The sequence below is a fragment of the Mytilus edulis genome, chromosome 13, assembly GCF_963676685.1.
Source record: "Mytilus edulis chromosome 13, xbMytEdul2.2, whole genome shotgun sequence".
In the NCBI taxonomy this organism is placed as follows: domain Eukaryota; kingdom Metazoa; phylum Mollusca; class Bivalvia; order Mytilida; family Mytilidae; genus Mytilus; species Mytilus edulis.
Window position 1 is genome coordinate 52,308,695 of NC_092356.1, and position 23,713 is coordinate 52,332,407.

The window sequence follows — 23,713 nt, forward strand, 5'->3', positions numbered from 1 at the left end:
CTATTGTGTCTGTTTGTTTTTGTTCACGCATCATTATCATTATTATTAATTTTGAATCGACTGTCGTACAAGTGAGAGGTTTAGTGCTATAAAACCAGGTTCAATCCACCATTTTCTGTATTTAAAAAAGCCTGTACAAAGTCAGGAATATGAGAGTTCTTGTCCATTTGTTTTTGATGTGTTTTGTCATTTGATTTTGCCATGAGATTTTCCGATTGGATTTTCCTCTGAGTTCAGTATTTTTATGATTTTACTTTTATTTTTATACGCATAGAATTATAGCTAATTTTGATAGCAAATGTTTTTAATTTGTGTGGACAAGAGGAATAATTTCTAAGTCAGTGATGTCGTTATCACATATTACTTTAAATCTATGTTGTTTTCTGAGCCCGGAAATTTGGAAATGATCCAGGTAAACTTATCGATCCTTTAAATAAACTTTTTCTAAAAGGGTATCAATTGAATACTGTAATTAGATTCTTTGAATATTGTTGAATTGGTTTAATTGGTATAAATATTGATTTTGTTATCCATTAATTAAAATAGAACTAAAAATTATCGTAATATACAAATGCATACTTATTCGTGTCTTTTGTTGTTGGGATGAACAAGTACCCGTGCGCACTATGTGTTCCTGTGAGATGTTTGATATCCATCTGATGAGTCAAGACTTTTTCAACCGATTTTAATAGTTTGTCCTAAGATTTACTGTTACATCACTGTTTCAGGTTAGGAAAGGTTTTGCGCCTTCAAGTTAAATCCCGCCACATTATGTAAGTGGTTATTCCAAGTCAGGTGCTTGTAAATCAGTTGTTGTCGATTGTTGCTTTATTATATATTTGTTTTTCGTTCATTATTTTTTACATACATTAGACCGTTAGTTTTAGTCATTTATGGGCCTTTTATAGCGGACTAAGTCGTTCGGTTACCTATAGTTCCTAATGTATGTGTCATTTTGTATCTTATGGAGAGTTATTCCATTGGCAATCATATCATATCTTCATTTTTGTATTTATAAATAAAAATCTACTATAAGTAATAAACAACTGTGGTTTTAAATGAGACACTTCTTTATATTTCGTTTTTAATAACCATCATTTAGAGGTTTTATACATTTCAAAGAATTCATAAATCTTCAAACAAATAAAGCTTTTATAATCTCTTTTGTATATATGTTAACATATCAACAACATTCTTGTTGATAGATAAGGATCCACAATTGAATACATTTCTGTACATAATGATTATCCGTTACTTGTGATAAAACAGGAGAATATTATATTAGTAATTTCTTATGCACCTGCGCGTCAACAAATATTTACATTGATATTACTTTTCTACTCGTCACATAACTAAAAATTTGATATATCTTTGTCTGATATGTCTTTATTTCTCTTTGACCTGTTTTGCCTACATATGTCCTTTTGTAGAATTTTTGTGAAATTCAGTATAACTGTCCCTTTTTTCACATTATATTTCCTCTGACTGTTTTCTCTTATCAGATGTTCTCCTCGTCATTATAATTAATTGTGTTGATTATTTTCAAATAATTCTTTTGTAAACGAATCTTATAATCTGGAACATCTGCAAATCCTGCAAATATATATAATGCATGACATGGATAAGACCACTTTGATATCCCTGCAAAAAAGTTTACCTTTAAATATATACTCTCTTTTTCTTACCATTTTTGCAAATCCACAAATAAGTATCAAATAACATTGATTGAATACCCTAAATATATTAACATTTCGATAACCGTTTTCAAACTAAAAAGCAAAAAGCAAAAGATATTAACAAGAATCGTCATTAACAGACCAAAAAAAAAAAGATAAGTAAAATAATGGTGGATATCTTGATGAGAAGAGGACTGACACAATCTGATGCACTAAGATTCATGAAACTGTTAAATTATGTGTTCTAAATGCTAGTTAGTTCGTTAGTTTATTAGGTACTGGATTTTTTGTAATGCATACAAATAAATGTTTGCGGAAAATACATTACTTAAAAGTTACATGTAAAGTTGATTTATTTCCATTTCCATTTTCATTAAGAAATAAAATGCACTCATATACATTCTATAGATATTACCTGCATTTTGGGAGTCTCCTGTACTAAATTTTGAGCTTTCATTTTTCAAATCATCATTCAATTTGTTTGCTAGACGTTCGTATCCACCTTCTGTTAATGCATGCACTACCATGGTTGGATCTCTCCTTTCGAGTGCTATATTAAGTAATTCTTTGTACTGTTGTTCTTGTGTGGTATGTTGTTCAATGCGTTTTCTGTCATCAACTAATATCACCAAACGTGTCATCATATAATCTAAAATATCACTATCAACTATGTTGTTTCCATCTTTGTCTGTACGAAATAAAACATTTCTTCAACTTCTATTCATACATTTTGTTATCTTGTTCCGGACCATATGAATATTTGGACCATACGCGTATAGTCATGACCATATGGGTATATACTCATATGGTCCGACCATACGCGTATGGTCCGACCGTTCGCGTCTGGTCGTGGTGATTAACACTCAGTTACAGTTTACTTTGAATACTTCTAAACTCTTCATATGCTATGACCGTTCCTTAGAAAAACTCTATCATATAGGTCTTGTTATCCTATTATAATAAAGAGATTAACTAAATAAAAATAAGAAGTTTCACATAGTTGATTTTATTACCTAGTCAAAACTATAATAAACACATTTCATACCGATGTTCATTACCGATTTGTTATTACAAGTGAATAGCAATATGTCGACTTGAAAAGATAACTTCCAAAAATTTCTAAATAAACTGTTACACAAAAAGTCAAGGAACATGTTTTATTTAAGTTGTTTTGTGAATATGGTGTACTGTAGTCATATTACGATATTTGAAATCTAGAGCTTAATTAACACCGTAGACACATCGGAATAACCCAAAACCTCGCCATCACTACACGCCGCTGCAAAGAAGGCTTTCTTTTCACTTGCAAACAAAAGGTGTAACTGAAAAGGATCGTGCACAACCATGACGTGCAAATGCAAAAAAAGTTATGTTACCGAGTAGAAGTAAATGTCACCATAAGCCTACATGCAAGAATATTATAAGCGATGACAATTAACTTTGGCAACAATATTTTAATTTTAACATATAATTTAGCCTTTAAATTAATACATTGTCATGTAACCATCATTGTTTTTTTTAAGATAAAGTATATTGTATTATTGAAACGTTTGTAATGCATATTTAAAAATAAATATACCTATATGGTCAAAATATTCATATGGTCCGGCCCTTTCATAACCATACGAGTATACACTCATATAGTCCGACCATACGTACGATCGGACCATATAAGTATACACATATGGTCATGACCATCCGCGTATGGTCCAGATACTCATATGGTCCGGAACATAATCATAACATTGTACATGTTGTTTGGTGCATATGATAGAAATACTCATCTGGATAAAACTTTTGCCGAAATCATTGCGAAATATAGTTGTTCTGCTGTTTTGTCGGATTGTTGTCTCTTTGACACACTTCCCATTTCCATATTATTTTTAGTTTTACCAACTGTAACGGACATTGCAACTAATTTATCACAATTATAAGAAAGATGTAATGGACAAATATATCAAAATTTGATACCGATTGGATAAAAAGATTTATTTAAACGTTAAATATTATGTAAATGTTTGGATAAACGATTGAAATAAAAAATGCAATTAAAATTTTTCTAATAAAAATTTAGTCGATTTATTGAAATAAGTTATAACCGCAAAATGACCGAAGAAGGAGGATGTATGATTAGAGGCATTATTTTACCTCTGAAATTGCAAAATTGTTCAAATATGTCAAATTGAATTTCAAAAAAGTAAGTACACGTATTTGACCACACATTGCCATTTGAAAAAAAATAGATGGCCGACGTCTTACCCAAAAAGAATCATTCACGTAAAATTGCAAAAGATATTTTGTAGCCAACTATCTTTTTGCATACATCCTTGAATTGTTTATTTCTACTTCTCAACGACAAAGTTTTGTCAGTTTTCCACGAAATCCAAAAAAAGTTGAAGCCCTAAAATATGTGGAAAAAATAAGAATAAACCCTGTGAAAACCGAAATCTCACAGATTATAACCCATCATGCTGCAGTTAAAGAAAGTGTGTGAAGAACTCAAAACAGGTGCTATTCATTAAGATATCTTCACAATTTTATCTTTATCAAGAGAATATTCAAAAGTTTAAAAGCCTAAGCAGTGAATAAAACTTGATTACCCCCAGAATACCTTTAATTTGAGAATTCTGAATATATTAAAGATCTACTTAAACAAAAAATCTCACCAGATTCAGCTTTCTTTGACGTGGCAGTCTACAACAAAACAAAATTGATGAACTGTTAAAATATGTAACATGTTTAACCCCGCCGCATTTTTGCGACTGTCCCAAGTCAGGAGCCTCTGGCCTTTGTTAGTCTTGTATTATTTTAATTTTAGTTTCTTGTGTACAATTTGGAAATTAGTATGGCGTTCATTATCACTGAACTAGTATATATTTGTTTAGGGGCCAGTTGAAGGACGCCTCCGGGTGCGGGAATTTCTCGCTACATTGAAGACCTGTTGGTGACCTTCTGCTGTTTTTTTTTCTATGGTCGGGTTGTTGTCTCTTTGGCACATTCCCCATTTCCATTCTCAATTTTAACCTTCAAAAACTTTAAACGTTTTAATATGGTTTATAGTGGTTTCCAATATTTTCCAAGTGTTTGATAGTAATATATTCTTTACACATCAAACTCAGGGACGTTGACCTAATTCGTGTTACAAAACCGATAAACCAGTCATTATTAAATCTAATTAATATTGTGTTTTACCAGCTATCGCAAATAAACAAAACAACCTATTGTTTTAAGGGAATGTGCTATGTAAAAAGAGGCAAATGTTTGTAAACATTGTTAATGTAAGATTATCAACACTTTCATTAAATAAACGTGCGCATTTGTCCTAAACTTTAAGATATAGACTAGAGTAGTCTATAATTTAAAGTGTTCAATCCATACGCCCTATCATTGATAGCATTTTGATACCTGAAATCACGTTCATATTAATTGGATAACGTCACTAATTTTTACAATTGATGCTATGATAATACACGCGAAAACAATTAATGCTGTTGGAGCTGAGAAAGCAATAGTTACCTCTTAAATAGTACTAGTCGTAGGAGGTTTGTTTATTGAAGCATTATAGACTGGTGTATACAATATATTTGTTTCTCAATGTTGTAACCGGTGACCTTAACGGTGATGGTGATAAATTATGATAACAGATGGTCATGTCACTGATCTGTTCTCTGGTGGACGATAAAATCATTATAGATTTTCGTACATACGTAAGTTTGTAATAATTATAGATATAGTGAATGAAATTGCTTTTGTTCACTTATGTCTATTTTTTCTTTTAAGAAAACAAAAATTATGTCAAATTTGCACGAAAATTGAATGAAATAGGTGAAAAAAACTGTATGACGTATTGTTTATTGGCTCTCAACACGTGATAAGAATCTATTTACTACAAGAGAACCCACAAAAACAATGTTGATATCCTTATGAGGCGATACAACTCATTTGGGAATGCTCTATGCTACGTATTACAAAACAATAAACGTGTTCTCATTCAGAAAGTCCACCGATAGCAGAAAAAAATTTAGAGGTCACATATTGGTTCGAAATGAGTTAGTGAAGCCTCAGTGAAAGTTTTTCAATCAGAGTAAAATGATGTTATATGTTGAAAAACGTAGACCACTTTGATAAAAAATAAAACAATCTTGCTTGCTAAGACATTTAAAATATAAAGAAAACAATCACTTATCAATTCATTCATCTATCATCGCATTGAATAAGACATGTTACATAAATGAAATCGTCTTTAAATAAGGTTGCATAATTGGAATTAAATTTGAGATTATAGAACAAGATCCTCCAAAAGAGGCTACATATATACATTGTACATATTCGTAGTTTCTTAAGTATTTAGATAAAAAATATGTAGTATGAGTGCCAATGAGATTACCCTCTACCCAAGTGTAAACTTTATTCATGAGTTCATTACTTTTCATCTGAGTTTTAGGGTATTTATCCTTTATCCTTTATTTGTAATCAGGTGATTGTTTTTGCAGAGCATATATGAAGATAACAAGATGTGATATGATAGTCAATGAGACAACATTCCACAAGAGACCGTATAACACAACGTTTCAACCTATTAGTTAGAGTTTTCGAGAAAACAAAACCAAAATAGGAAGAAATAGTCAGAAGTTACTATATGATGGATTTAACTTCTAATCTTGAGCAACCAACAATCAATCTATCTAACGGAGGTACCAATGGTAACAACATTTTGTAGCTTTGGCCTTGTGGTTATAAAATCAGCGAGCATGATTATTGTACCCAAACTAAAAAATCAACCAAAATATTGATTTTAATATCTTGAGCATATGTTTTTTTACTGCGATTACATTCAGCAATAACAAATCAGGTATAATTGTTACAATTTCCTTTGAAATTAAATCGTCAACATTAAAACATGACAAAACATGATTAAATAAGAGAGTTGCTAGACATGAAATATAGAAATGCACAGACAACCAAATGGAAGACGAACTTTATTCAATTGATTCATATAGTTGAGGCAGAAAACTGGTAAAATAAGAACAAGATACATCAGAATTTACACTTTATATGAATTCCCAAAAGCTGTTCGGACATACATGCAGAAGTGCATTCTTCAATGTACAAAGACCACACTGGTTTTTAACCCAAACATTTGTTGATTGCAATCGCATTCTAAAGAATTACTAACATGAGGTCTAAAGTCCAAAGATTATTGTCCGGATTCATACTAAATCTTAACAGGTTATTTAAAAAAAATTCTATTTTCTTACCGTTTCTTGTTCACTGAACCAGTCATCTATATACTCATGGGTTATGTTGTGTTCTTCACAAAAATATGTTTTGCCATTGTCAAGGGGTTCTATCATTCCATCGAAGCAGTCATAACTTGTGCTTTCGCATTTCATTTTTACTTCATAGTCTATACGAATCGATCGACAAGTCTCATGTCTAATTTTGTCGATTTCAGTAAGAACGAAGTTTCTGATATCTTTGTAAGAATTCCTACATTCAGAATATATCCAGATTTGAAATTGAATGAAATTTTGAAATGCTGCTACAAATAATTTTTCACAACTGTAAATGTCAAATAAACCAGCGTGTCTAAATAAGGCTAATCTACTATTTTTATCCTGCTGTAGGCATTTCGATGTAGGATACTTCTTTATACAAGATATTATCAAATGATTGATTAATACAGGTGGTAGAAAATTGAATTTTAAACATAAACAGTAAGATTTATGTAGCGGTGTTTTTAATTGCTCTTGGAGTTCTTTTGGTGCAATCGTTTTTATCATGCAAGGTACATAATAAAGAGATTCAACCAACTCTTTGCCGTCAATAATGGTTCTTGGACGAACGATTATGTCGAACCTTTCCATAATTTTCAAAATATGTTCCTTACATTTACTAAAATCCTCCAGATTTTCAAATAAACAGTTCAACAGATTTTGAGTTAGTTCGCCCTTATCCTCATACCTATCCCAGTCTTTGTGCCCTATCAGATTATCTCGAAATGTTTTTGCTGTCACTAATGATCGAAAAACATTAACCAACCATTGAGGATTTAGAATGATATACTCAGGTATATCTTTGTAATATATCAGATTTCCAAAATCATGGTGATATCGAAGAAATACGTCTAATTCAGCACTGTCTGTGATTGCTCCGATTTGTTTTGCGATGGCTTGTATATCACAAAGAGATAAGAATTGCGTTCCTGCTTGCAATTGTTCTTCAATATGTTTTTCCAGCTGAATAAATCTAACTGGAAGTAGTTTTCCAAAACATGTCCTGCTCTTTCCTATTTCATATATTTTCTGTCGAATGTCTTCAAATACAACATCGTCGTCTTTTACATTTGAAATATAACGACAATCTCGTAAATGTTGTCTAACTGCCGAATTTCCGAGCTTGTGTTTTATTTGTTCAACCAGTGTCTTTTTGTAATCTCCCTAATAAATGGACAAACAATTTATAAATACAAGTCAAGATGATAATATTGTGTGAGCATCTAAGTTATGTCATCTAATGTGTGACTATGCAAATAAAATACGTTTAAATTAAAAAGTAATGCATGGTGCCTACATTAATATTGAACTTATATTGCAAGGTATTATATGAATAAAAAAAAAGTCATATGTTCCGATATTGAATTATTGACCTCCCAGACACTAATTCGCCGGTACACAGTGACCTTCAGTACGAGTTTGTTTTTAACGTTGGCAACCGCAAAGCGCAAGTGCGAGGGAAAACCTGTGATGAATGAATGTAAACACATGTGCTCTTAATGGTAAATAGAAATTAAAGAATCTTGAAGAACAAGTTTAAATACAGTACTACATATCATATAACAACTGTTCTTGAAAAATTCAATTAAAAAAGGGGAACGCATGGAAAATATAGAAACAAATATCATGTCTCTTTGAACTCACTTATGATAACTTATCTGTCACGCTTTCCACGTGCTCTGTTTTTATTGTTCAGAAAAAATTGAGTCCAGAAAAAATTAAGAAACAAATGGATTATTTCATTTCTCTCCTTGTTTGACATGCAACTGAAACTGAAATTGTTAGACAAGACTGGTACGATAGGTTTTATTTTTATATTTTCGGCTAAACTTTTCTTATTGGTCTATGCTCTAGCGCGTGGATATGGCTTAATGCGCTGTTGCTGATAGCAATAATTAAGTTTCTTTTAGTCCTATTTAAACCTGATAGTATTTTATATTTAAATTAGATAGATTTAAACCCATTGAATAAATTCCTTTCTGCGCGGACGATTGCGGAGGTTAGTATTTTAAGAAAACGATGATAGTGCGTCGGAAGGGGACGATAACTGGCTGACCCGTGTTAAGAGAGAACTATATCTCTTGCACGTCAAAGACACCCTTGTAGATTTCGAAAAAGAGTAGGCTAATACCGCTACAAAGCAGCACTCGCACCCGCAAAGTGGAAAGGGATTAATATAAGTTGCAAAACTTGTTTCCCAATCAACTATAAATAAATATGTTTAAACTAAACAAAAACTAAACTAAAGAAAATTTCAAGTTTGTTTGGCAAATGAGACTTTCTTTAGTAGTATGAACAAGTGGTTAGTTTGGTAAATATCTGCCCAAGTTAATTATCTTATATGTGACCTTCTCATATCGTATCAACTAGTGTAACGTGAATTGTAATGCATTTATGTATAGCTGATAGTTTATAGAAAAATAATATTGTCGGAGGTGTGAAACGAGAAAACAAAAGTGAAATTAGGCAATCAGCGTTATTCTTTAGCTGAAGGCTACCACCTATACATCAAGATTTTTTCCTGAAATCGGAGGATTATCGAACATACTGCCGAACATCATTCCAGGCAGCACGTGAAACTTTTTTAATTTTCCAATTACATGTACCGTGAGATACTTTTGATGTATAGTAATTTCTGTAAACTTTGTGTCAAATATTCGTACACATGGCAATTTACAATGACGTCTGATATGCACTACATCAGATTGTTTACAATGTCGCAACAATTTCTTTGGATCTACAGCACTGTTGCGATTTTGATTGAAAGTATTGGGAGTCTTCTTCGATCTTTTCAGGCTAACACTAATGTGATAAATTATAATTTTGGGCCTGTTTTCTGAATTTTTCAATTCTGTTTTTAAATTCGAAAAGCATGTTATTAACTTTACTTTTGATTGGTGGGTAGTGCAACAATCTCGAAAGTTAGCTTGCGATTATCAACCACTGAATGAAATAATATGTATTGATAATACGTTCTGCATTATGAATGTATGATAAATATAAAGACACGTGCATACAAAACTTTAAGTTAGTTTAGTAAGCATGCATGCTTAAGTTCAATGGTTTACCGTTTTGCAAGAAAATCGACACTCTAGCTTCATTTAAATGTGGTTACCACATGTTATGTCAGAATAAACTATACGCATATTTTCCAATTTCGCCAACTAACAAACCACTACACCACCATATTGAATGTGGTTCTTACTTTAGATCATCGTATTTAAGCTTGTATACACCCTTCATTTCATAGCTACACTCAACGTCAGCATAATAGTAAGACCATCGCACTATAGTATAGCTATCAACAAGTAAGGATCACTTTAAAGACACTTCAGCGTGTTAACAAAATGAAGCGTGGTCATTGCGATTCAGAGTCATACATATATTTTTTGCGTCTTTGTCAAGTTTACTTTCTATTAGAAATTTTTGTTGACGTCCTTGGAAGATTTTTTGTATAGATATACATGTAAGAAGATGTAGTATGAGTGCAAATAAGATAACTCTCCATCGAAGTCACAATTTGTAAAAGTGAACCATTATAGGCCAAATAACTGCCTTCACCACGGAGCATTGGCTTACACCGAACAGCATACTACCAAAGGCCCCAAACAAGACAAGTTCAAATTCATTCATACGGGGAAAACAATGGTCTGATGTAAACGATAATCAAGAAACACGTATGAACCACATCAACAAACAACAACCACTGAACTTCAGGTTACTGACTTAGGTAATGTGCAAACAAATGTAGCGGGTTTAAACGTTTTATTATGTACCAACATTCACCCTTACCTAAAACAATTATGTAACATCACAACATAGAAAGACACACTATGAAATATCAATTGAAATGGCTTAGCTTAATCAAAAGACATATTATCATACAATGTACTTAAACATACACTGAAAGAATTATTTTGATGTATAACATAATGTAAATACAAAAATAATGAAAAAAGGGGTGATCGAGATATTAAACAATTTCAGAAAGACAACTATAATCTTGAACAAAATGCCACCACATTGAATAATGTACACAAGTAAATGAAACATTGTAAGGTATAAAGTAATGTAGGACGGGAATATCTTTTACAAAATAATTAATTTTGTTGTTTATAGTACGAAAACAGAAATGAAAATGTATAGTCATACCAAACACTAAACACAGCTGGTATATATTAAAAACATAGAGACGAGATATAACACTTTTAAATAAGTAAACACTAAATACCAATGTAAAAAAATATGACAGTTGTTATCCATTCCTTTGATGTGTTTGAGATTTTGATTTTTTCATTTGATTAGGAACTTTATTTCATTTCAGCAGTTTTGTTGTTATACATTTTTAAAAATTAAACAACAGGTCAAATTTACACGAAAGTACGAATCGAGGGTACTCGAAGTTACTGAAAGCTAGTTAAAAGCCCCTCCCCCCTAAAAAAATAATGATAAATAATACTAATGAATAATGCATCAATGAATTTGCAGGTCAGTTGTGTTTAATATCTTTCTTACACAGTTCTGGAAGGTTTAGCAAGCGTTAAAACCAGATACCCACTATTTTCTTCATAAAACGCATGTATAAAGTTTGGAATATAGCAGTTGTAGTTCAATCATTCCCTTGCTTGATAAAAATTGTTGTTATCAGATTAAATGCACTTTCCTTTTTAAAAATATGATTTGGAGCTCTGGTTTTTGTTATACAAATGGTTTCGTTTGAAAAGATTGATATACTTATTATACCGTGCACATGTCTTTATGGGTACCAATTGCAATAATAGGAGGCTCCAATCTCAATTCTTGGCTTCGAATTTGTTTCATCTCTTCAATGTTGTCATTATGTTTGGTGCCATAGAAATGGATGGAGTCAAACCAGAATTTCAACGTTTCTGCAATTGAATATGCAAATCAATGTGAAAATACTAGAAACTATTTTTTTAAATGGTTATTTTAATCTGTAAAGGCTTACCGTTTTGTCCCGACAAGAGACGTGTTTCAGTTATCATGCTCTAAATTCTGCACAGTACAGACTTTTAACCTCGCAGACCATCCAGTATCTTTCAGACAATTTCTGTATGAACTTATTTCGTACAGTTTAAAACATGAAATAAGAAATAATCTGTACATTGAAGTAACAGATTTCAATTGACCACAAGCGACACAACTTGGACAATTTAAATCGCTTTAATGATTTACATTCTTTGATATATGAAGACAAGACAAAATTAAAAGAAGTTAAAATTAGTTGAATTAGATAAGGGTCATGTTTCATACCAAAACTGCAATCAAAAACGTCTTATGCAAAATACTGGCACAAGAAATGAGCTAACCATCTAATGAAAATTACTAGACTCCATAACTTATGCCGAATAAACAGTAGTAGTTTTCCGCTGATCAATGATAAGTACATTCGTCTTATAAATGTTTCACTTTTTTATTGTGGTTTGTGTAATTTTATTATAGTTTTTGTCCATTCGTTTTTGATGCGTTTTGTTATTTGATTTTGCCATGTGATTATGGACTTTCCCAATTGATCTTCCTCTAAGTTCAGTATTTTTGTGATTTTACTTTTAAACCTTTTCAACAACACCATTACGGCAAAAAAAAGTTCGTTGAAACTTTTAGTGTAAAATATTAGTTTGATAAGTGATTTTTTATTGCGATTTTACAATACATAGCAATAAATTTAAATCGCAGCGCAGTTATAATGTTACATGTAAGCAAACTTCATTCGTTATTAGTTGAATGTGCAAAATTGTACAAGGACACACAGATTGGTACTATGATAAAAAGTCCTCGTTTCACAATACGTATACTAGTATTATACATTGCATATGTGACTGTCTAAATAAACTGTATAATAAAAATACCATTTGTTTCATCGTCGGTTTCATTCAACTTTGTAACCACCAGATATATGGCTTCTTCTGAGAAAAACGTCTGGTGTGTGTTGTAAAATTCTTTATCACCTGCAAAGTCCCATAGACTAAGAGATGCATATTCCTCCTTTTCAATATGTTTTGTAGAATCAACCAGTTCTTGTAGCTCCTTTTTATATAGCTTATCGGTTGCACTTAAGGTTTTTGGGTTTCTTAGACTTTCATGCAAATCTGTAAGGTCCTTGGTCTTTATTTTTGCCTGCAGTCTATCCATTTCAGATGTATATTTTAATTGATTTGACGTTTTTTCCTCTTCATGAAATGTAGGTTTTACGCTATGTTCCAGACATTCATCCTTCATTGTTTGAGTAATTATAGATCTCATAATGCGTTGATTGACATCAGCAATGACATTATCTAGATATAAATAGAAAGAATTAAATGATTTAACATTTTACTTCATTGCGATAGATCGCGCGTAAAACACAAATATACGATATAAAATCTTACAATAATACTGTGTCGGCACCAAGATTAGTAAAAAGTGGTTTATGATTTCAAATGTGTAACGTATATTCAACATTAAATTTAGAAATCTTTATTTGCGGGTTTGTATAAAGTGTAACGCTATAACGGTTACCTAATAGTACCCACAATTCTGTATCTTAACATGCTTTGATTACATGTTTTCATCATTTGTAGTAGTGCATATATTGTTATTATATTTTGTGAGAGAAAAAAAGAGAAGAAACGAAAACAGTTACAGGCATAATATAATATCGCTCACAAGAAAGGGTGACTGATAAACAGTAGATTAGATTCCGTTTTAAATTTCTATTCTGATACTAATTATATAAGTTGCAATACATGTTGATTCTAGACTAGGTCCACAATTCACATAAAATTGAAAGGAACTACAAGTATATCTTTAGTAATAAAAGAACCAATTTACCTAGTATGAACAAAAAATATTAATCCGATGGAACTACAATTACGTATGTATACTTTATCCCACATACCTGTTTCAAAAGACCATTTCCCATCAGCTGTTCTAATTTTACACCTTTTCACATGGATATCTATTCCGTTTGTGCTCTCAACATGGTCAACTCTTTTTTTCTTTAACAGATTTTTGACCAGGCTGGTTTTGCCTGCACCTTTTTTTCCAACAATAATTATGCGTAGGTCATGTTTGATTTCTGCACCAGATTTCAGAGCGTTCATATATATTCGTATTGAGTTCTTGTCCATTCGTATTATTGTTGCTGGAATGGGTCCATGTGTTTTAGGTTCATTAGGCAAGCCATGTACTTAAAACATAGAAAATTGAATAGCTACAATTATACAGACACGAAACGTTAATTTTAATTTTTCCTAATGGGAACCAATATTATAGCTGTTTCATTTCCATTTATATTTATTTTTGATGCGCCACAAAACATTGAAAAACTTTTTGCTAGTATGATATAATATATCTAACAGACTAATTATCAATTATTATGCCTTTAAAGAAGGTCTACAAAACAATGAAATCTGATTGGATCTGTTTTTTTTACAAACTTTCTCTTTATCAAAATGTACTTCAGTTATTTATTTGCTAAGCTAAATCAATGTGTATTAATGATAGAAATTCTGTTAAAGTTTAGAAGTCTCACCAAATGCAGCTTTCTTTGACATGACAATCTACAAAATATTTTATTTTTATTTAAAAGAGAGTACTATAAAATATGAAACTTTCAAAATGTTTATACCTTTTGAACTTAATACGTCGTTATCCAAATCGAAAGAGCTCTTATTTCATTTACTCTGCAGATACTAAAGCTCAGTAACTAAGAGCAAGTAGATCGATACATTCGGGAACACACATGATAGAAACTAGTTGTTTACCTCTAACACTGTTTGATGTATGTGCAACTTTAAAAGACTCGTACATGTATCTTCACAATTATTTTGTATTAAGTAAAGGTGAGATTGGATAATGTTTCAGTATCCTATCAGAAGAAAGACGCAGAAATTCATAAATGTAGTCGCGCATTTATTGTTTAGGTATTTTCAACAGATCAAACTATTCGAAAGTTTATAATCAAATGATATTGACTGGTGTATAGAATATGATTCATTCTCAATTTGTGTATGCCTTTTGACTATGATTATACAATGAGATTCTGTTCATGTTACTGTACATTTTCTTCAAGAACAGTGATAGATGCTTCAAGTAAGAATACAAAAATTAGTATTTAAACTGATAAAAAAATCATTGTTATTTCTCAATCAGATTCAAACTAAAGGGGAAGAAAATATAAGATAATTTCGTCAAACTTATGTACACAAGCTATGTCAATTGTATTGGCAATTACATAGTGTGACTGTGTTATACTGTTTGAATTCAATATATCTTTGCAACGTATATTGATCAATAGGTTAGAACAATATTTTTTTGTAATTACATACATTGTATCTCATGGCTGAAAATTTGTTTCATTATTCTATTATCTTTAGTAATACAGTATGTCGTGTTTTTGTAACTTGCTTTTAACCAGTCCAACGTTTAAAGAGTCTATTGATTATAAGAAATTCTACACACATATAGTTCAATGATAGTAAAACATCATTTTAGCCTCATGATCTTGGTATAGGTTTTGAAGTCCTTATGATTTTTTACCATCACTGTTTCTACCTTTATAATTCAAAAGGTGGAAAAACAGGACAGTTTTCAGGCAGCTCTCTTCTTTTATGATTATAAAGTTAAGAGACACTTCTGCATTGTACTCTTATATTCTTTTAACCTTTCCGGCAATTTTTGTTGTCAGAATTGAAGATAACGATAAAGTTCTTATGATGCAATTAGAGTCTATCACTTCATGATTGGGATACGATATCTAATACAAGGTTAAAACAAGTTTTCTTTTTGTCGAACAGGAATACATTGAAATGCAATTTAACACGGATTTGGCTATACTTTTTGTTCCTTTTGGATTATAGCTCTTCATATTTTATATAAGTTTTGGATTTCAAATATTTTGGCCACGAGCATCACTGAAGAGACATGTATTGTCGAAATGCGCATCTGGTGCAAGAAAATTGGTACCGTTAATTTTATGAACAGTTGTTAATAAAACTAAATGGCTTTTCAGTCATAACAACAATATATACCTTTAGGTATTCCATTACTTCAATATTCTTTGCATCTTCTGCTATATCATACGGGGTAGCACCCTAAAATTTAGTTAAACAACATAATGAAAGTGTACCTTTTATGGAAACTACAATGCTGGTATAAAACAAAATACATGTTTGATTTATACGAAGAAACATAATTGGGAACGTATATCTCATTTCTGGAGTTTTGTTTAAGAGCACCTAGTGTAAACTGTTAACAAAACAAATAAATGTTTTAGCGTCTCTTTGGGAAAAAAATATTTTCTAAATCTTAAAAAACTATCAGGATTTGTCATGAATAGTAAGCTACATTGAAACAGTCAGTTTTACGTTTATTTAGCTTATTGCCATTATTCGAAATAGTATCTTTTGCATCTTAATTACAAATCGTTAAAAATGATATTTTGTAAACTTTAAGTACTAGTGATTACCCAACACCAAGACCAGTGTGGCTACAAGGATCTGTTACTTTGAAAGCAAGGAAGGAACTTTCATTTATTAGTGACCATTGCTCTCCAGTTCTTGATGGTAAATGATTGTCTTTAGTCTAAATGTGATATTCCCGGATGACTTTCAAATATAGATATGTTATTCCATCTTTCTCCGTGTTTTGATAGTTGGAGATGTTGTGTTGAGTGTCTTAGTGTTAATTATAGCCAACCAAACGTTGTCATTATCATAATTTTTAGAATTTTTAAACCAGTTCAAAAATATTAGCGTCAAATGTTATGCATCCACCTTTATCAGACAATCATTATCTTTTGTTATGTCTTTGAATTAAGTTAAGTCATGCAAATTATTATTAGACATATATCATGTATATATTAGTTAAAGAGATTAATTTGTGCATCATTATCCAAGGTATTTGGATTCAAATGGCTGTCTAACTTTCCTTATAAACACAAAACATGTTTGTTGTTTACATCGATACTGGAAGTTGCATATTTTCGCATTGTGAAACTGCAAAACTATATTTTTATAGACAACTAAACATCAGAAAGATTTGTTCTTGTCACAAAGACTATAACTCTTTTACTTTCTTTGAGTATATGGTAATTATGTTCATTTATCTTTGAGAGCCCCCATGGTCAAGATATGTGCTGTCAATCAGCTGATGATTTTGTTTACACCTACATAGCGGTCTATCATTGACACAAATGATGTTTCATTATCAAAGTAAATTGATGCAATTAACAAATTAACCACTATTCTTCACTAGTGACACGGGCATGAATCGTGCCGGTTTTGGAAACGTATATTATTGTATTTTCCAAACAGCATAAATCAAGAAATTGTGAAATACTGGCACAATATACCATAGGCAGTCATTTTTCGTAAAATGAAACATCGTATTTTACGAAATTGGTAAAACCCAAAGCGATCCCTGTATTTACAGCCATTTGGCAAAAACCAAATGTCTATACACAAGTGAACCAATGGGTTCAGAACCCTATTGCCAGTAGCTTATTGGTGTTGCTTTTGTTTATTCATTGAATTAAGTTATTACCAGTATCGATAGTTTTTACTGATAGTTTCTGTTCTGATCTTTGATTCTTACATGAAAATTTTGATTGTAAGAAAAAATCAAGATTGTTTTCTTTAGTTTTAATCAAGTTAAAGTTCAATATAGTAAAACAATGTAATAAACCTATTTGCTTCAAGGCATTATTTTAAAAATTGAATTGTAAAGCTGACACTAAGTGTGACCCATTATTTATTACCGCCGATGTCTTTAACAAGGGGTTGATTCTTCCCACTTCTATCAGCCATTTGTTTATCTCCACGTTTCCATTTTTGGCAGCCCAATGTAATGCTGTTCTCCCTTCCTCTAATGATTCAAAATATGTAACAGCTTATGTTCAAATTTGTCTGCATCAATCGATGGTTAAATCTGAATAATGCACTAAACACATTACTGAACACTGAAAATTCCATCCTAGAGGATCAATCAAACAACTTCAAAAGGAAGGGGTAGTTTTCCGACGCTATCAATCAAATTATTTTTTTACAATTTAACACTTTAAGACATTAGGAAATCGGGATTCTAATTATCTTTGTCTTGTTCTTGATCACAATATTATTGTTCATCATATTAAGGATCAGAATATTTTTTACAAAAAATCCATACCCCCCTCCCATTAAAGCTAAATGGTCGTTCCCTAACTATCGCGTTAAGATGATAGTATTTGAATGAAACGTGTGACATATTTATACTAATGAATTTAGAGAGACGAGTTTCTAATTTTGATTTTATGAATGAATTCCTGCGTTGACCTTGGGATATTCCGGAATAACGCGTCATATGACATTGAGACGTAAAATCGAAAATCGTTTATCTTTAATTCTGTCTGATAGAAACATTATTCATGTTGACATCTTAATCATTACTGTTCATTTCTTTTTACTCAGTACGCAAAGAAAAAAATCATGTCTTTAGTTAATTTTACCTTGTCTTTACTCTCTATTTCACTTCCTTCTGAAATCAGATATTGTACCACTTCAAGGTGTCCTTTACTTGCAGCATATAATAGTGGTGTCATTCCTTCCTGGTATACAGATAAACAACATGTATCCCTACTTATGTGATGAAATGAACAATGTAGTGGTATTAGTAGAAACTGTAATAATTTTTCAATGACAACCACAAATTTGTATTGATAATTATGTTTTAAAGAATTAATACAAAAATCTTGCGTATTACTTAACTATAGTACAGAACTTAACTCCGACTTTTATGTTTTGAACATGAATGGCTAAATAGGATTTTAAAGCATTGAATGTCATTTGTTTTCAAACCTGGAATATTGGTTAAGTAACAACAACATATCAGAAATAACCAATTTGATGGAAATCCCATGTCCTATTCATACATTTAAATTTACCTGTTTTGAATAAAATGATAGCTCAAATTGATATATACATGCAGTTATTTTTTTATTTAAACAGCATTGTCTTTCAGCTTTATCAAATTGTCTACTAAAGTCATAGGAATGAAGCCGTGAAGAGATAATTACATCAAAGTTTTTACTCTAATTAAAGTTATGAAAGATTGCTGTGGATTGCTTCGAAAATGTTATCAATAACAATTGATTACGTTTACAGATTACGATAACCAAATCCATGGAAGAATTATTTCAAGGTAAAGACAATATAACTTCATTGAATAATATCCTACATTGACAACAATATATTCATTGATTAATCGATTGATCGAATAGTGTTAATAACCATATGCTTTATTATTGGCTATATCGAAGCGACCTGTTTTTTGTAAATGTTGAGCTTGAAAGCAGTGTAAACAAGTGTGCGCACATCTTTTAAAACTTTCTAAAAACATGATTTTTTTTTAGGAATGAGATATTTTAGTAAATATATAAAATTACCTGGTCTCTGGCATTTATATCACATTGTTTGGAGATTAGATATTCCAATACTTTAAGGTGTCCCCACTCAGCAGCATACATTAACGGTGTCATACTTCTCTGTAAATTCAAAATAAAACAGACAACAAATCAATAATATGATACACATTTATTATGGTAAACCTTAAATATTAACAATATTATAGACATATATGTTAGAATCAAATCGAAGTCCGGCCTCTAATCGACGTCCGTTTCTCAAATAGACGTCCGTTCCTCAATTCGACGTCCAAATCTGACGTCACATTCTCAAATCGACGTCCAATATTTTGTTACTCAAATCAACGTCCAATGGGACGGCATCTATTGACTAAACTACGCCCAATTGGTTGTAGTCGTCTTTAATCGATGTCCAATATCCATTAATAATAAATTACAGGACTGAATTGTTTACACTTATACATGAACATGTGCTGTAGGGTTCAAACATTTATACATACTTTCCGTATAGATTTTTTAAACCCTAAATGGGTATTATGCATATTAAAGTTTATATCTTGATAAAAAGTTAATCGAATCGATCTACATAGTAGTGTGTCATTCCTGTTCATCTTAATAAATGACATGCATGTAAATGTATGTCAAGGAGAAAACAACCTAACGACAAAGAAAACCAAACGACATCTAGAGGGCATTATTTAATCTTCCATTATAGACAAAATAAAAAAGTACAGCCAACTGTTTTTTTAGTATTTTGATTCGGACTATTTTTCAACAGATTTCTGAGTTTTACACCTGGAGTGAAACATGCACGTAAGAAATTGGCATTATGTTTTATGTTGTGCTGTTACACAACTGTTCTCGGTTAAGTGCTCGAACCCATGTTAATTCCGAAATATTTTGAATGGGCCTCTAGTGCAGTGGTTTTCGATTGTTTATGTCTGTCATATTTGTTTTTCGGATTTTTTCTTTTTTTTTCATAAAAAAGACAGCTTATTTTCTAATTTGAAATGTTTCCATTATTCATGTTATACCATATCTCCTTATTTTTATGTAATTTTAAGATTTGTTTCTAATTAATATGTACAATTTACATTTATATCCAAGGGTACAGTTATACCATTAGTTTCCATAAGTTTATAATGAAATATAATTACCGCGAAGTCCCGGACATGTAAATCACTTCCCGCTGTAACCAAGTGTTGTATTACCGTCAGAAATCCTTCCCTTGTTGCACATAATAAAGGGGTCACTCCCTTCTGTAAATCAACATATAATAAACATCATAATTTGTATGGTAAACTTAACATTATTGTGTAATATATATATTGCCAAACACCCAAAATTATCCAAGATCTTTCCCAAATATCCTGTCTTGGCTTTTCAGATAATAACAGTCTGCAAACTTTTTTTTGAGAGCCGCTGTCTGCTCTAATAAAAGCTTATTAACTGGATATTGCAAGTCGCATGGTAACAGGCGATGTCCGATTTGCCAAAAAATAACGAATACTCAAACATTGTCTTGCCACTCCAATGGGTCTCTGTACACTATATTTTGCAATGCAACTTGTAAAACCCAGAATGTTGTATTCCTGTTTTATTGTCGATGTGGCAGGCAGGTAATGCTGTTGGGGAGAAAGGCACGCACAAGCTGATCTTAACAACGTTTCTAACACTATCATAGACTACAAAGAGGGTTGGTCAAGGATGTACACAACGGTTCTAATATAAGGTGGTAATATACAAAGATGATGTTATAAAATCGTGTTGACAAATATTCAAGCTTTACAAATAGTCTTCGTCAGTGTCATTGATTTTAGCAATATGTATATAGTATTAACTAACGAGAGCTAAATTTTATAGACTACATAGTCGGGTGGTATAGGATGATTGACGCAGTGATGGTGTTATGGTTAGGGTTATGCAACGATGTCATTGAACCAATATATCCCGCTGAGGAGAAAACAAAAGTGTTTACGATATCTAACATTTTTTAAGTAAACTTGATACGAATAATACATATAAATTTGATACGAATAATACATATAAATTTGATACGAATAATACATATAAATTTGATACGAATAATACATATAAATTTGGTTTTGTTCTGGATAACAAAGGGTGATTTGGTGGAAAACGTCTGTCATAAAGATTTCACATGTAAAGACGTGCCTTAAAAAAGTATACAAAAGAAATAAAACTAATATTAAAAAAATAAACAGTAAACGTAAGTATCTATAAATATTTCGGACGACCGATTTTATTCATCAGTATGATTATGACAATCTAAATTTAATTGCCCATGTAACAGAAGTTTAGTTATTACAACAGAGACTGCGTAGAAATACATTAATAGATAAGGAATACCACTGACCGATTTGAATTTGTGTTATACTAAAACTTCAAATTTGCCGAACATTAAGTAATTTCAATAGGGGCTGCGAATTTGAACATTCTGAATGAACATCACTGTTCGGTTTGAACAAATTTCACTGTTAATTCAAATACTGACGAAAGCTAAGTTATTACACCGAGGCTGTGTATTTGTACATTCAAAATGAGTGTCACTGTACATCAAAACTGGTATAATTCTAAAATATCCGTTCACTGAGTTAAACAACAGACACTGTGTACTCAAAAGAATAGCACTTCGCGATAAGAACTGCAGTGGCGAATCAAGAATATTCATGAAAGGGGATCTGACTGCCGAAGAGGGAGCCCACTCCAGCCATGCGTCAGTGATTCCCGAAATAATCAAATAAATGTTCCTCAAAAAGAGGGGTCCGGGGCCCTGTGGAAAATCACCTTAATCCGCCTTTGGAACTACACTGTTATAATGACTTCATTTGATGTCAACGTTTTATCATATTATCCAAAATATTTTCCGAGTGAGTTTCTTTTTCCTTAACTAAGCATTGTTGTGCTGTGTGATGTTCTTGGTCAATCGAGTGAGCTCTGCATTAGTGGGTGCAGGGGATATAAATAAACTCATCATAGATACCAGGACTAAGTTTTGTATATACGCCAGACGCGCGTTTCGTCTACAAAAGACTCATCAGTGACGCTCGAATCCAAAAACTGTGTGCCGAATGAGAGGTAGATCTATCATTCATAGTCTCTACTTTGTTAAATGGCTGTTCTGACTCACAAACATTCTTTTAACACATTTACAATGAAGGAGGAACACAACATGTGTAGTCTTTGTATATTTGATGCATACCTTTTGGATTTGCGAAATAGTGCACTTTTTTTTACTTTAACTAATCATCAAAAAGAGTTTGAAATGATTCAATTGTAATAAAATCATTGGATCTACTTAATAGATAAATTATCAAATTACCCGGTCTCTAACTTCAATATCACTTCCTTCTAAAAGTAAATATTCTAAAACATCAAGATGTCCATACCCAGTAGCATACATCAATGGTACCCATCCATCCTATAATATCAGCAAACAAACATGTGTGATTAACTGCAAAACTGGAGAGGTAAACACAAATAGTAGTGTGTTATAGATAGAATCATAATATATAGCACATGAACTTATAAATTCTTGATTAAAAGTCACACATCGAAAATTTTACCAATTTTACCTGCAGTAAATCTACAAACTAATGAGTTTTGTTTTTTAAAAGTTTCAGATAAAAGATTGAATTATGAATAAATCTTTACGAAAGAGTAACCTCTTCAAAAACATCAATACCTTATATTGTATAATGGCATTAAAAAAGTAGAATATTTGTCAATATGAGGATTTCTTGTTTGTGTATTACTAGTATTACCTTTATTTCTACTCTTGCATCAATCTTTGTTAGCTTAAGCTTTTATTTATATTGGGGTAACGATGAGACAGAGAAACTGTTGCTTCCTGAGTCAAATTCAATGTTTATGTTGTTCATCGATGTCAGTAGCAAGCAAAAGATCAAAACATGAAATAGACCCTCTAGTTTTCGTTATAATATTTATCTAGAATCTACTGTGGTATATATGCGATACAAAAACTAATAAGACCAATCCCAATTGATTATTAAATTGAACCACAAAAACGTTTTGTTTCATTAGCAGTTATTGTGTGATCCTAAATAACTGTTATTGTCATATATAAAAATCGATCAAGATCAGTAAATACTCTATATTTTTGATAACAGAAAATATGTTTGATCCAGATAGAAGAACATAGGTGGCCAAGACAACCCATTATTCGAATAAAACTGAACATGGTCAATGCCAAAAGAAAACTATAAAAAGGCAATCAGCAATCAAAACCAAAACCAAAAACCGAAAGATTTAGCATTAATAAGAAATCTTTGAAAATGTTTTTTTTAATGATATGAAGGCGGAAGTGATTAAAAGATATA

General features: G+C 31.4%; 1 protein-coding gene across 2 annotated transcripts in view; it reads right to left on the minus strand.

The window, feature by feature from the left end:
• Window positions 1–1,052: 1,052 nt before the first annotated feature.
• The window catches only part of LOC139501771 (death-associated protein kinase 1-like), a 203,931-nt gene continuing 181,270 nt past the window's right edge, over window positions 1,053–23,713 (minus strand). Inside the window, exons 4-17 of one of the 2 annotated variants that reach the window (XM_071290914.1) lie at window positions 22,696–22,794; window positions 20,510–20,611; window positions 19,374–19,472; window positions 18,438–18,536; window positions 17,712–17,816; window positions 15,985–16,047; window positions 14,487–14,514; window positions 13,851–14,141; window positions 12,823–13,248; window positions 11,696–11,841; window positions 6,935–8,116; window positions 4,343–4,370; window positions 2,092–2,364; window positions 1,053–1,593 (exon numbers count right to left, since the gene is read on the minus strand). In XM_071290914.1, the coding sequence (XP_071147015.1) occupies window positions 1,499–1,593; window positions 2,092–2,364; window positions 4,343–4,370; window positions 6,935–8,116; window positions 11,696–11,841; window positions 12,823–13,248; window positions 13,851–14,141; window positions 14,487–14,514; window positions 15,985–16,047; window positions 17,712–17,816; window positions 18,438–18,536; window positions 19,374–19,472; window positions 20,510–20,611; window positions 22,696–22,794 (3,036 nt within the window). In that variant the 3' untranslated portion in view covers window positions 1,053–1,498. Of the gene's footprint in view, window positions 1,594–2,091; window positions 2,365–4,342; window positions 4,371–6,934; window positions 8,117–11,695; window positions 11,842–12,822; window positions 13,249–13,850; window positions 14,142–14,486; window positions 14,515–15,984; window positions 16,048–17,711; window positions 17,817–18,437; window positions 18,565–18,786; window positions 18,873–19,373; window positions 19,473–20,509; window positions 20,612–22,695; window positions 22,795–23,713 lie in introns of those variants that run through there. The other variant, XM_071290915.1, reaches the window with a different exon arrangement.